We start from the raw sequence: 14517 nt of genomic DNA on the forward strand, positions 1-14517 counted from the left end.
TTTTCTTGCCTTTGGGTTTTGGTGGCGGGTCTGCTGCTATGTTTGGCTGGAAAGAGAGGGAGCAGAGGTGCAGGAGAGAGAAAGTTCTAGAGGGAGAAAAAGGGCGGTTCCTAACGGTCTTATGCTGGAAATACTTCTATTCGCCTAGGATAATAAGATTGAGTTACCTGACTGTGACTCTGGGTTTAACGACAAACACGCGCCAACGACCCTTTTCCCTTCCGGTATCGGTTGGGACGGTTACTCTTCTATTTTTAGTTTTTCTTTTCTTAATTTTTAGCCTGGGTGTCTATTGAATATAATTTTCGAAAAATGTTATTCTTATCATTTATTTGTATTATTTTCGTAATAGAAATGAAGCCCACATGTATTGGTGAGTCAACCTCTGTTAAAAAAATATTACAAATGATGATACAAAAACAATTTTTTTTATAATTGAAGCTTGAATTGAATACAACTTAATAAAAAGAGGACAATTTACCAATGATTATGATTTTTTTGGTCAAAAGTAAATTTTATACCAACAGAGATCCAATTACATTATAAGCACAACACAAAAAATAGACCACCAAAACAAAACAAAACAGATACAGAAAAAGAAAAAAAAAAAAAAAAAACAAAACAAAACACAAACCCTAGCAGCTTGCAAGATCCAACCAAGGATTATGATTTTGACACTCCAAAATCAACCCCTTATTCATAAGGCTTAATTACTCGATATTAATTTTAAACTACTATAGTTACTTATGGTCATTTAAATTTTGGACATCTTTGAACATTAAAAATATAAGTATGACTAAAACAATAACATAATAGAGTAATGTTACATTTATCATGTTTTTCAAACCACATTTGTACTATCTCTGTAATAGAGGTAGAATTCACTATTACATTGTAATAGTTTCGAATTATCCCAGTTCCCTTCATAATAATAATTATAATAAAAAAAATAAAAACCATTATTGGGTCCATCCATTTTAAACTGATGAAGATTTTTATCTACTATTAATTATTAATTATTATTGATCCTTTGGTGTTAATTGAATCATGAAGAAAATTGGAGCTTGAAAGTGAGATCAAGTAGCAGGTTGGTGTTCTGTCATCATTAATTATATCTAACCTTATCTTGAAACTGCTTTTGCCAGACTCTGTTGACATCAGGTGATACGAAAGTGGTGAAGATTGTTGGGAAAGAGGTTAGGATTATTCTTAATTAAGTTTTCGATTTCTTCCATTATTTTCTTTTGTCAACCGTAAACCCTAAACCCTGAGCTGCATTATTTGAAAAGAAGAAAATCATGGGGTATCATGGGGTATCAATCATTCTCAATACGTGTTATAGAATATCAACAGTTGTATGGTATAGGATAACCTGTTATCGAAAAACCTACTTCCATTTCTTTAAATTTCCCTTTTGATTCAAAATCGTGATGCAACGTGTATCTTAGTGCCAGCATACCATCGACCAAGGCAGGCTTGGAATTATTGATCATATTTGTTCATTTGTTGGACTAAAGTGTAGTTCTTGCAAGAGATTGATCCAGCAGCCATTTCAAAAAATAATTCATGCTTCTTTAAAATTAAGACACAAGTAGCTCATCAATCCTTGGTTTTATGTTGGAGGTGCACGTATGCAGATGAAATTTCATAGTTGAACACTCCCAGTTGATATATATTTGTTCATATTGGAATTATTTCGGTTCCTAACTTAATTTTCTCGTGTTCTGGAGGTTGGTTTTGTTTATGGATTGAATGTGACTCGTCATTGATTGTTCACTTTCTTTCTTCTTCAAGTTTATTGTTGGCATTGCATCTTAGGGTTAGTTTGTTAGATTGTCTAGCTCTTAGCTAAAAAGCGTTCTCGTTTTTCTCATATTTTTCAAGAGGACAATCAGATTGCTGATTCCTTAGCTAATTATGAGGTTGATCATGTCAACTCTCATTGGTGGGATCATGTCCCTTCTTGGCATCTTAGGGTTAGTTGGTTGCTAAAACACATTCTCGTTTTTCTCATATTTTCCGAGAAGACAATCAGATTGCTAATTCTTTAGTTAATTATGGGATTGATCATGTTGGCTCTCATTGGTGGGATCATGTCCTTTCTTTTGCGAATGCAGTTTATTTTAGGGATTTTTTTCAGGATTCTGATGCTATTTTTTTCATGACTTTGTTGGCATAGTTTATTTTGCCCCCCCCCCCCTCAACATCTCGGTCTCTCCTCCCATCAATGTGAGATTTATTCTCATCACTCTCTCTCATGTGTGGCAAATTTTCAAGCTTAACACATGGACAATACAAATGGGATGACGTAGAGTGCGTATGACCATTAGGCTTTACATGTGGGACAACTTGCTCTAATACCATAAAAAAAATTGAGGTTCCAACATAAAACCACTTGGCAATATGTTGAGTAGCCCAACCCAAAACGCAAATGCTTATGGTCTTGATTCGTGGTATGGTAGCACTGGTTGGTTGTCGTAGTTGTTTTCAAAAATACTATAATCTTCAAGGAGGAGAGATTCAAATGCTTACGTATAATTTTCTTACTTAGGCAATGCGAGACATTTAGATTCGAGAATACTCCTACCAATCGTTATCGCCTTATTTCTTTTCTTTTCATATAATGAAATAAATCAAAAACTTCTGACATCCTAATACTAATCAACCCTCGATCAGCTTGATGATTTTAACAGTCTACTAAAAGCAATTTCAAATACATATTATGATGACAAAAACTATAAGTGAAAATGACATTAACAAGGGTAGGTAAATATTTCCCAAATGAATGACCTACTCAACCTCACTTTCAAGCCCCAATTTTCATTCCTTTGAAGTTTTTTCTCCATGATTCAATTCAAAAGTAAATAAATATTTCAGCAAAAACAACTGACTTTGCTTGAATTAAGTGAGGACATTGCAATTACAAAAGGGCAGTGCTATCCACACACTAATTTTTACTTCTCACACACTCATCTTAATTTTCGATCATCAGATCAAATAAATCAAAACAAAGAATTAGTAAGGATGTGTGAATAATATTTTCCATTACATAATACAGACTGCCCAAATTTATTGGTACATATAAAACACTTTCGCTTTCAGTCAATTTTGGTGTATGAAAATTTGTGGAAGCATTTGTTTGGTAAAAACATGATTTCGAAAGCAAGCTAGGTAGTCCATGGGTATGATTCAAGAGCTTGTCTTCATGGCAAAGGTTAGATTAGATTACAGAACCCAGCTAAAAGCAATCTTATTTCGTGGGCCAACAACAGTAAAAAAAAAACTATACAATTTCCAAAGTTGTAATTACAGAACCCACTTAATTCATGGTACAGGTTAGTAGTTTGCATAACTAATTAAGGCCTTGCTATAATTAGTGCTTAAACCTCACTTACTAAAAAATTAAACTAAAATTTTGATAGTAAAATCTGGGACAGAAATAGTATTATTATGCAGCTATCTTGAAAAGATGCCATGAAAAATTTGGCCATTTCTAAAATTTTAGTTTATTTATTTAAATGTTTTATTTTTTTCAATAATATACTATGTAATTTTATCTGTTATCTTTATTATTAAAGAATTTTTTAATAAAATATGTATTAAATGTGAAAATACATTCATGTGTGACACAATATAATAGTATGGTTATTTTTAAAATATGCATTCGAGCAAATAATTCATGGTCATACAAAAAAATAAACGTATTTTTTAAAAATACGTATGCGCACATATATTATACACCAATTTTTCGCCATGTTTGCTCTTCATGTCAATGCCTCTTACAATATGGTTGAAGAAAATGTTTATTTTTACAAGTTGTATAGCTCAAGAATTGCAATTATATTTTATTCAATAATAATATATCACTTATTTAAATATGTGTGTATATATATTTATATATTATTTAGTACCCGTCATAGGGTTATTGGCTATCTCATCAACGTAGTTTACCTTGCAAGTCTTCCATCTGAAATGCAACGACATTTGCATGGCATGATTAGAAATTTCTGAATCGTAATAAAGTGACAAAGTAGGTCAATCATTTACTTGCTAGATTAGCTAGGGATTAATTTTTCTTTTTTTACCCCTACATACTTAGATTACACACTAATAAAATGATGAATAATAACTTACGAGTACTTAATTCTTTGGTTTTTCTATGTAATAATATATTAGTATGTGTGTGTCAGATCTCCTTGTTAATATATAGAAGCAAGAGAAATGTTGAGAAGACTCTCAAAATAGAACTTTCTATAAATTATATGTCATTTTATATTTTAACGTCAATTTCCATGTCCACATTATAAATATTTTGTAAAAAACATGAGGTTTCAAAATGTTCATGGAGATTTCCACTTTTGAGAAAATTTTCTTCGTAGAAGTAAAGGAGATTTGGGAGAAGAAAAAGGAATTAAAGAGGGGGGGGGGGGGGGGGGGTGGTTGTGTAATGATCACTTCACTTCATGATCACCACAGTTACAAGTCAAATTGGAAAAAGGAAATTGGGTTGAATAAACATGTTCACTGCTTCATGATTGTTGATGTTTTCTTGGCTTCAAGATGGGGCATTCTTCTGCTGTGGGGACTCAGACTGAGACTAGACTACTTTTCTTCTTCTTGCTAACCCTACACTTTACAGATTGCTAATTACATGCACCCTTTAATTTCTGCAAAAAAAAAAAAAAAAAAAAAATGTTAACATCTGATACCCTAACCAGAGGAAATATATATATATATATAAGCAGAAAATGGAACTCCATGATAAGTTGTCCAACCTCGATGGCCCATTGAGTCCTCTTCTATATTAATTGTTGTTGGATCAATGGTCATATCGTTATGTTGGTATTCAAACATTATTGAAGTCTATTATGTAACACGATATTTTTATAAAATATTCTTTCGACGTACTAGAACGTGTGTGGAAAATCTAATATTTTCATAAAATCAGGATCCTTGAGCGTTATTGTGATGATGTTGGATGAATGTGTATGTGGTATGTATGCAAACATAATCAAAATCAAAATATTGGAGAACACGTGTACGGAGAGACTAATACGTACTCTTATAAAATTTACGATTTGTAAAATTTTAGTTTCTACTTTTATTTTATTTTTTCAGTGAAAGTTTTAATGACTGAATTGAACTTTACCTGCATGAGCCTGCCTTTCCGAAAGTCCTTTAATTGGCTCGAGAACACTTTGGTTGGGACGTGATGATTATGAAGGATCACAAATAGCAAAAAATGAGATTGAAAAATTGTCATGCAAGTAAACTTTTTAGCTAAAAGTAAGACAAATCTTAGGCATTGATTTTAGTCTGTCACGTTTGGTCTCCCAGCTAGCAAACCATCTCCATCAGACCATCTCCCAACAACATTATTATAAAAAAAAAAAAATTCCATCTGTTTGTGTGAAGAAAATTCAACTATAAAACCCCATTCAACAGCAACAAATTTCCCACACCCAGAAAATAAAAATAAAAACCCACAACCCACAACCCTAGACCAACCATGGTTTCTGAAACTTACCAATCCAAAAATGTCTGTGTGATTGGAGCTGGACCCTCAGGGCTTGTAGCTGCAAGGGAGCTGAGGAAAGAAGGTCACAGGGTGGTGGTGTTGGAACAAAACCATGATGTGGGAGGGCAGTGGCTGTACGACCCAAATGTGGAGGGAGAGGATCCCTTAGGAAGGGCACCTACCCTAAAAATGCATAGCAGTCTTTACACCTCTTTGAGGCTCATATCTCCCAGAGAGATCATGGGGTTCACTGACTTTCCATTTGCAGTAAAAAAAGGTAGGGACATGAGGAGGTTTCCAGGCCATAGGGAACTTCTTTTGTACCTCAAGGATTTTTGTGATTGGTTTGGGTTGAGGGAGTTGATAAGGTTCAATACTAGGGTTTCATATGTGGGGATGTTGGATGGAGATCATGTAGTTGGTTGTAAAGATTTGAAATGGGTTGTGAAGAGTGTGGAAAAGAAGACCGAGATTTTCATAGAAGAGGTGTTTGATGCGGTGGTTGTGGCCACGGGCCACTACTCTAAGCCAAGGTTGCCATCCATTCAAGGTATGTACTACTTGATCAATTTCTTTAGTTTCTTGCTAGCTCATGTCTAACAAGAATTTCGTTGTATTAATCTTGGTCAATCACGCACTAACATGCGTTTTTTAACAGTCACATTTTTAATCATAATTATATGTGGTTTCAATTTTCTTTTTCTTTTTCTCTATTTCCATATAGTGTCTTTTTAATTGAGGTGGGGTTAATTTGGTTATGTTTAGGAATGGATGCATGGAAAAGGAAGCAACTGCATAGTCACATCTACAGGGTTCCAGAGCCATTTCGTGATGAGGTAAGGCAATATTATAGTAGTTAAATATTAAATTATTAGCTCGATATATACATTGTTGGCTAATTCCCTGACAACTTAAAAGCTTTGAATGCGGTTGTCTAACATAAGTTTATATAGATCAACGAAGGTGTCTAGCACAAAGAGATGAAGTGATCCTTTTGCTCTATTTGCAGGTTGTGGTGGTGGTTGGGACTTCACTAAGTGGACAAGATATATCAATGGAACTAGTGGATGTGGCGAAGGCAATCTACCTCAGTGGAAAATCTCTTGACATATCTGAGGGCTTGTCCAAAGTCATTTCCAAACACGAAAACTTGCACCTTCGTCCCCAGGTTCAAGAAATTAACTTCTACTGGCTAACTGTCACGTTTAGTGTCTAGAATTAGATTATAAGCAAATAAAACTAGGTTTCAATACAATTTTTTTTTTTATGTAACATTCAAATGCAACCAAATGCAGATAGAGGCACTTCAAGAAGATGGGAAGGTATTATTTGTGGACGGTTCTTGGGTCATTGCAGATACTATCATGTACTGCACTGGGTATATTTCTAACCCAAAATCATTTGTATATTTACAATGGGAACTTGAGACAAATTGAAAATATTTTATATCAATTATGTACTGTTATGTAAAAAGATTAAATTATGTGATTAACTTAAAATCCCGCCACGTGAGGACTTGCTTTGATATGTGATTGGTTAACCACATTCTTTTGAGTTTTGACTGAAAAGATTTTGTGTGGGTCCCCACATTCAAATTATGACCCACACCTAGTTGCATTGCTTTGAATGGTGTATAAATTGATTGTTCCGAGTGGGTTGCGTGCAGGTATTCATACACATTCCCCTTTCTTGACACCAAAGGAATAGTAACTGTGGATGATGACAGAGTGAGCCCCTTGTATGAGCACACCTTCCCTCCATCACTTGCTCCCTCTTTATCTTTTATAGGCATTCCTCGAAAGGTAAATAAAGCATTTCTAATTCGGAGATTTTTAGTATGCGTTCAGATATAGATTTTTGATCAAAAATAGAACAGTAAAAAATTTAAAAGTTAAAAATTTCGAAATATAGAATGCTTCAAAGGTTAATAGAATTTTTGTTCCAATTTAATAATTTTTGTGAAAATTTTATTTATTAATCATAAATGTGATCTAGATAATAGGGTTCCCTTTCTTTGAGTCGCAAGCAAAATGGATAGCTCAACTGCTCTCTGGGAAAACAACATTGCCATCAAGGGATGACATGATGCAGTCCATCAAGGAGTTCTACCACTCAAGGGATGTTGCTGGCATTCCAAAGCATAACACCCACGACATCGCCGAGTTCGAGGTAAACTTTCGTGCGACGAACTTATTTGTATCACATTTACTTATCACGTAACTAGTAAAATTATTGTAGCCTTATATTCTAAGGTCTCTACCTTTTTTTGTTTTGCTTGTTGTTGTAGTATTGTGACAAATATGGAGATCATATAGGGTTCCCACATTTGGAAGAATGGAGGAAAGAGCTTTGCCTTTCGGCACTAAGAAATGCTGAAACCGACTTGGAAACATATAGGGATTCGTGGGATGATCATGAGCTGCTTCAAGAGGCTCTTCAAAGTCCACATTTTACTCAATTTGGGGCTCAAGATTTAGATTTTCCTCTTTGAAACCCTACAAATATTATTATTCTTCTTTTTCTTGGACCACCAAGTTTGAGTATATTCTAAGTTTTTGCTATTATTATTAAAAAATATTATTATCCTTTTGTTTTTGTTTTTCAATAATGCTTCACGGATTTTGTATCAATATTTGAAATTAAAGACAAGCTTAATTCAACTTAACTAAATTTCTGTTTCTCCAAATTTCACATACTTTGTACGAAATATCTGGTAAGTTGCCGACTTGTAAACTGCTGAGAGTTGGAATCTCGTATCGATGAATTAAAGTATTGTCTAAAAGTCTAAATATATAATCTCGAGTTTTTTTTCACTCATAGTCAATTGATTTTGAGTTGGATGCCTATATTAATGCAATATCATATTAGGTTATTAGTTTGTTGAGTTGAACAGTCCACATAGTCTCACATTACTCAATATGTATTGTCAATGTGTCAACGTGTCAAGCAATGATGCCACAAGTTACTTGTAATATGGCCACCTTTCATAAAGCACATTTTGGTCTCTTCTAGCACAAACAATTGGGTTGAATACCTCATTAGATTAGATTCGTTTGAAATGACTTTTTTTGATTATCAGATATATTCAGCAATGTGCTCTTTACATTTCTTCCTTCAGCTTCAACATGTCTGTAATGGCTAAGGGCTCGTTTGACAGTCAAACTCTATAAAGCGCTTTTATTCACTAGCGATTTTTGTTTGTAGCACTATTCAGTGGTGCTTTTACAAAGCTGCAGTTTTGTAGTTTGGTAGATAACAAAATAAGTGCTATTGCACTGTACAAAAGTAGTTTGATAAAAAGATGAACTTTCATTCTGCAATATGGCTTTCATTCTGCAATATGGCTTTTTTCTTCTCCACCCCAAATATATATATATATATATATATATATGTATATATATATCCACATGTATGAACTCTGGTCTGGAGAACATGTACAAAACAGTCTAATTGATTCACAAAAACCTCACCAAATGTGCATAAATGTAGACATTTTATCGTCGCTCTTGCTATACTTGGCCTGAAATGAGCCGAGGCTTGCTAACTGGATATCTCTGCCCTCTACGCCGCCTAGTTACCTCTCCCCAACAAATTAGACTTCTTCTCTCCTCGTTTCCGAATTGACTTGTGCCACCAATCTGCTTCAACAGTGATTCCAAAGTATTCTCGGTTACAGTGGACGGAGAAATGCTGGACCTTCTCCTCCCCCTCGCCAACCCAAGTTTAGCTGCGCATCTAACCAACCTTGTTTTACCAGAAGACCCAATTAACTTTTCTATTGTCTGAAGATCTTCAGTCACCTCATGCCTTGACAAAGAAGCAAGATTTGGGAGAATTTCGCTCTGGAAATCCTTCCGCTGCCTTCCCCTCCTTTTCCGGCCATTCCTTGGCTGATCTGGTAATGAAGTGGTACTAGTTTCTTCCTTATTGTGGCAATTACTTCTGCAGCAGCAGCACTCTTCCACTTTTGTCTCAGTTAAATTCAATGTCATGACCTCAAAGTAGTCCATCCCATCAGGTAGAAGCTCCTCGCTGATAACCACTCTACCCTCGTTCTCTCGACCGCCAACAACTGAAGAAGCTATCCCAGCAAACCAACATAGGGAGGCACATGAAGTTTCAAGTGGCTTTTCCGTGGTGCTTACGATACAAGTATGAAGCTCGGATGACGAAATGGAAACCAAAGATTCTGCTGCGGTACTGTCAACTTGGTTTTCATCAAATTCTAGTATCAGCAGAGGACACACATTGTTTCCCGGATCTTCCTGTCCTGACAATCGAAAAGGTGTCTCAACTTGATTTTGATCAGATTCTCCTACTGGCGGAAAACGCTCATTGTTTTCTGGATCATCCTGTCCTGGCAACAGAAAAGGTGTCTCAACTTGATTTTCATCTGATTCTCCTCTCAGTGGAGAACACTCCTTGTTTTCTGGACTAGCAGGTGCCTCCAAAAGAATTCCAGTTGAAAGAGAGTCCGTTGGTGAAAACTCATCTCCAATTACGGACGAGTTCAGGTCAATTTGAAATCCAAAATCTTTCCTATCAAATTCATTCTCTACTAGCTGTTCTGTAAGTTCAATTTCTGCGTCAAGCACGGAATCGCAAGCCGCGTTTAAATCAAGTACCACAGCTTTTCTTCTTTTCTTGACTTCTTCAGGTGGGTTCAGAATGGAATTGTAGGGGTGGCCAGTAGAGTCGCGAATTATTTTACTTGAGGAATCACTTGCCTCCACCTGGGTTGAATTATCACATCCTTTGTCAGTTTTGCCATTATGGTTCCGCCTATGCCAAGGCAACCCCTCACTAGAAGCTTCGAGCTTTTCTGATCCAGTTGTTGCTTGGAAACTCTGGGAAACTGTGGCATCCAGAGAACAACCAGTAGGTACACAATTCAAGTTAAAATCCTTACGAGACTTGACACTTGCAGAATCCAACACGTCTTTTGTAACGCCATGGTGTTCAATCCCTACATTGTCATTAGTCCGGATCAGATTATCTAAACTGATGTGTGGTCGGTGGACCTCTGAATTCTTGGATTCCAACTGGGAGCCATTGCTAAAGTTATCATCAAGAGAGAAGGCACTACCATGTTTTGTGCTAGATCTCAAATCATGTTTCAACTGTAACCTATCACCATTGATCCCAGGCCTTATCGTCGACGATTTATAACTATTACCTAATCGAATGGGGGTGTTAAAACAAGGGAGTGCTTGAACTGCTGTTGGGAAACGTGCAAAGTTGTTTACAGGTTTTCTTAAAGCAGCAATGCATGAGGCCCCTGAATTTGCCATCTCACCCTGAGGAGTATGTTGATATGGCATGCACAAGGAAGAAGCTCCGCTTGGTCCAGATTGGCTATAACTTCCTGGCTTCTGTAGACCGACAATTGTTCTTCCACTCCATGAATTGTGGTTACTCTGATGAAAGGGTGGAGGTTCAGCTGCCTTAAGCTCCTCATGTAATAAACTAGATGAAGGATAAAATTGATCTGCATGAGAACCTTGAGGAAAAGAATCCAAGGTTCTTTTCCTTTTCCCTGAAAGATAAACGCTTCCATTATAAGAACATTTCCGGTGATTATAGTTATTCAAGCTGACCACAAATTCTCGTAGCATTAGAACTAATTGTAAAGTATACTTATAAGAGATGCAGTTCTTTAAAAACAAAAATGAAGAAACTTGAGCTTTGTTTCCACCTTGCAATAAAATTCTTACCAGCTTCATAAGTGGATGACCACTCTTGTTTCCTTTTTCTCTCTTGCAGTAGAACATTTGAGAAAACTTCAAAATCCTGTCTTTTCCGGGCGTCTTGGATAAGTTCCTTGGATAAAAACTGACGGCCTGGTGTAGGAGATGTTCCTTTCTCAAGCTTATACACATAATTTAAGTCAACTGAATCTTTTTCTAATGATGCAGAAGTTGAGGTATCATCTTCAGAACCAAGAAATTGTTTTGCATCACCATTACACAAAACCTCTGGAAATCTTTTCAAACGAGAACTTGATACCTCAGGTGCTTCAGAAACCTTTCCATCTACTAAGAATCCTTCTCCTTCATCATCAATGTATGCATCGGCTGGAAGTTCGAGATCAAAGTTCTTCTGAAATTTCTTGCATTTGGATTCCAACAATTCACAGTCTCCCGAACGGCCTTCAGTTTGAGTAGGATAAAAGCATGTCTGTATGTTCCTCCCTCGAACAAAACATGAAGGTGACTCTATACTTTCAGCAGCTGACACAGAGATTTGACTACATGCAGGGTTTACCAAAGGCAAGGAAGGGGCGTGAAGTGTTTTTTGAACATAAACAGATGAGTTCCGAGACAAAGCAGTGGTCAACCATGAAGCCTCTGTCTTCGGCTGATGTTTCTCAAATTCATTCCTTCTTATTCCATCCATTAATTCCCTTTGTCTTCCATAAAGCAGATGGAGGTCCTGAATCTGGATGGACAGAAGACATTTCGGGCACCTTTTAGTTTTTAAGGACTTCTATAAAAATTTGGGAATGCCAAAGATAGTCTGGCCAGAATGAATAAACCAACTGAAGCAAAACCAAAACAATCAAAATCCTTGCAAAACAAAGGATAGCAGCATGGTTTTTATTGCCGCAACTCCAGTTATCGTTAATGAACGACGCTGAAGAATTAACAAGTGGTCGAAACAAAAATTGTTGTAGAAAGTGTTATGACAAAATCATTTGAATATACTAAGCTCGATGAAACTCAAATGCTGCATATTATTCTAGACGTGAATGGTTGACTGTACCTGATCCCTAAGTATTGTGTCTTGCTTGAGCATTGTCTGCTTTAATGCCTCCTTGTAATACCCGAAATGCTGGTCAGGAGATAAGTTATGATTCTTTTTACCGTCGTTAGCAATTAAGTTATGATTTCCTGAGGCATAATATCCTGGGAAATAGTTGTTGCACTGGACATTTGCCCCCATTTGCAGAAAATCTGCGTGTAGTGAAGCACAGTTTACTGGTTAACACAATAAAGTATAGCTGAGCGCAAGCGCTATCAGTTCCATCAGAAAGAAACCATGCAATGTACAGAAAGCAGAATGTGTTAGTCTGCATTGTATAGATGAATTGACGAAATCTGAAAAGAACCAACCGAGACAAGCGAACATTTTATAACTGTTAGGCTACAACGATCCCCTCTAGGGAGTCAATATGAAATCATTTAGCTCATCAAGAAGCGATTTGAGAGAAAACGCAATGCAAGTTAAAGTATGTGTCTGCATTTGGAGAAAAAGGGGAACACGGAAAATGTCATCACTCTATGAAGATTGAAAATTGCATCTTTGAAGCGATTCGCTAACTCAAGATAACCCATTACAGTAAAAGCTGCCAGACAAGTAAAAGTGGAAACAAAATTAAAAACATAGAACAAACTCAGAAATCACACACAGTAAGTTTTGTCCATTTCACTAGTCAGAAGCACAAAAGATACTTTCCCTGATCCGGATTTTCTTCAGCTTACATATACTCACATGGTGGAAAGGTGAATGTAAAAGTCACAGTAAAACATATCCCAAAATTCCAGGGGAACTCAGAAATCAAAGCTTAAAAAAGGCAAAAATATCAGAATTATTTAAAAAGTCCAGAGAAAAATGAACCCAGAAACACAAATTACTAAAACAAAATCAATAAAAAGAATTCTTTTGACAAAATGTGGTTAAAAATTCCATCCTTTTGGTTTCCCAGTTCATGGATGCATATTTTACAGATCAAACATATGAAAATATAAAATTAGCAAAGAAACAGAAAAGGAAAATACAACAAATCCATCAAAGGAAACACCTTTACTAATCAAAAGAATTAAAGGAATCACCTTTACCATTCAAAACATCAACAACAAAAAAAATTAAAACCCACCTGAAATTTGATGCTAGTTTCTAATCCAGCTCCTCCTCAAAAACCCATCAAGGAATCAGTCATTCCAGGACTCTGGATTCCTCTGCTGCAGAAAACACAGCAAAACAAGAACAACTCATGAATCAGGAATCAGAATAACACAGAACCCCAACAGAGCTCGAACATAAAAAAATGTATAGGCATTTTGGAAATACCATGAAAAAAAAGCATAAAACGATGAAGCTTCGGATCCGCTGGACCATTTTCTCTTGGAAGATTTTAGAGAGAGAAAGAAGGGGAGAGAGAGAGAGAGAGAGAGAGAGAAATAGCAGATAAGAAAAATCCACAGAAAACAACGAAACTTACATGAGAAGAGATATGAGAGTTGTCCACACCCAACAAAGTATCTCCCTTTCTCAATTTTCTTGTGTTTGTTTTTGGATTTTTGAGCAAGTGGGTTGGCATTGTCTTATGAGGCTCTAGATTCTCTCACCATTTCTGTTCCCGGAAAAGAAGAACCAAATACAACCATATATTTAATATTTAACTTCAAAAGTATTTGGGATTCAATAAGACAAAACACTCCACCAGCATTCTGCAAACCGGATTTTACTGCAACCAGCCATGTTCTAAAAATCTTCACTTAGACATTAGGTGGCTGATCATCGTCTCGATTAATGCTTAGACATTTGAAAATTAAGAAAGGACGTCTAAACCGTCTAGGCACCCGCTTAGCCTGCTCAGACCCGTCTAAACACATGCTTAGGTTGCAACTCACTTATATAGAAAATAGATAACTTTCCTTTTGCATTTTATTGTTTTCAATAAATTGTAAAAAACTTATTGAACACTTAAATAAACACACATTATATGTTTACTCCTCATGTTTTCATTATGTTCTAATACTTCATAATATGTATGTCATTCTATTTTCTAGTTTATGATGAAATTATATATATTTTAAGTATAAACAGACACTTATTTATACGAAATACAATAGATTTACTTAAATCCACCTAGCCACCTAGGCGTTAGGCCCCAACCCGCCATCCAACTAGCGCCTAACGTATTTTAGAACCTTGCAACTAGCAGACACACAACCACTTATTAGTTATTAGACTATTATTTTCCTAATTTAATTAAG

The 14517-nt window shown here is 35.9% G+C and overlaps 2 protein-coding genes across 5 annotated transcripts; one reads left to right on the plus strand and one right to left on the minus strand.

The window, feature by feature from the left end:
- The first annotated feature begins 5411 nt into the window (after positions 1-5411).
- LOC137709756 (flavin-containing monooxygenase FMO GS-OX-like 9) lies at positions 5412-8188 on the plus strand. Its single transcript, XM_068448734.2, has 7 exons — positions 5412-6068; positions 6284-6354; positions 6528-6686; positions 6814-6896; positions 7185-7320; positions 7514-7687; positions 7806-8188. The coding sequence occupies exons 1-7, from the start codon at positions 5510-5512 to the stop codon at positions 8007-8009; spliced, it is 1386 nt and encodes a 461-aa protein (XP_068304835.2). The 5' UTR covers positions 5412-5509; the 3' UTR covers positions 8010-8188.
- Positions 8189-8561: 373 nt separating this feature from the next.
- LOC137710733 (uncharacterized) lies at positions 8562-13898 on the minus strand. Of its 4 annotated transcripts, none has more exons than XM_068449841.2 (5): positions 13740-13898; positions 13395-13479; positions 12281-12471; positions 11233-11956; positions 8562-11054 (listed from the first exon to the last, which is right to left on the minus strand). In XM_068449841.2, the coding sequence occupies exons 3-5, from the start codon at positions 12458-12460 to the stop codon at positions 9028-9030; spliced, it is 2931 nt and encodes a 976-aa protein (XP_068305942.2). In that variant the 5' UTR covers positions 12461-12471; positions 13395-13479; positions 13740-13898; the 3' UTR covers positions 8562-9027. The 4 variants fall into 4 exon arrangements, with proteins under 4 accessions (XP_068305942.2, XP_088551530.1, XP_088551529.1 ...); XM_088695404.1 differs by having other exon boundaries at positions 13395-13476; positions 13740-13890; XM_088695403.1 differs by lacking the exon at positions 13740-13898 and adding an exon at positions 13589-13733.
- Positions 13899-14517: the final 619 nt, after the last annotated feature.

This window comes from Pyrus communis, chromosome 6 (genome assembly GCF_041283825.1).
Source record: "Pyrus communis isolate YQ-2024b chromosome 6, ASM4128382v1, whole genome shotgun sequence".
In the NCBI taxonomy this organism is placed as follows: domain Eukaryota; kingdom Viridiplantae; phylum Streptophyta; class Magnoliopsida; order Rosales; family Rosaceae; genus Pyrus; species Pyrus communis.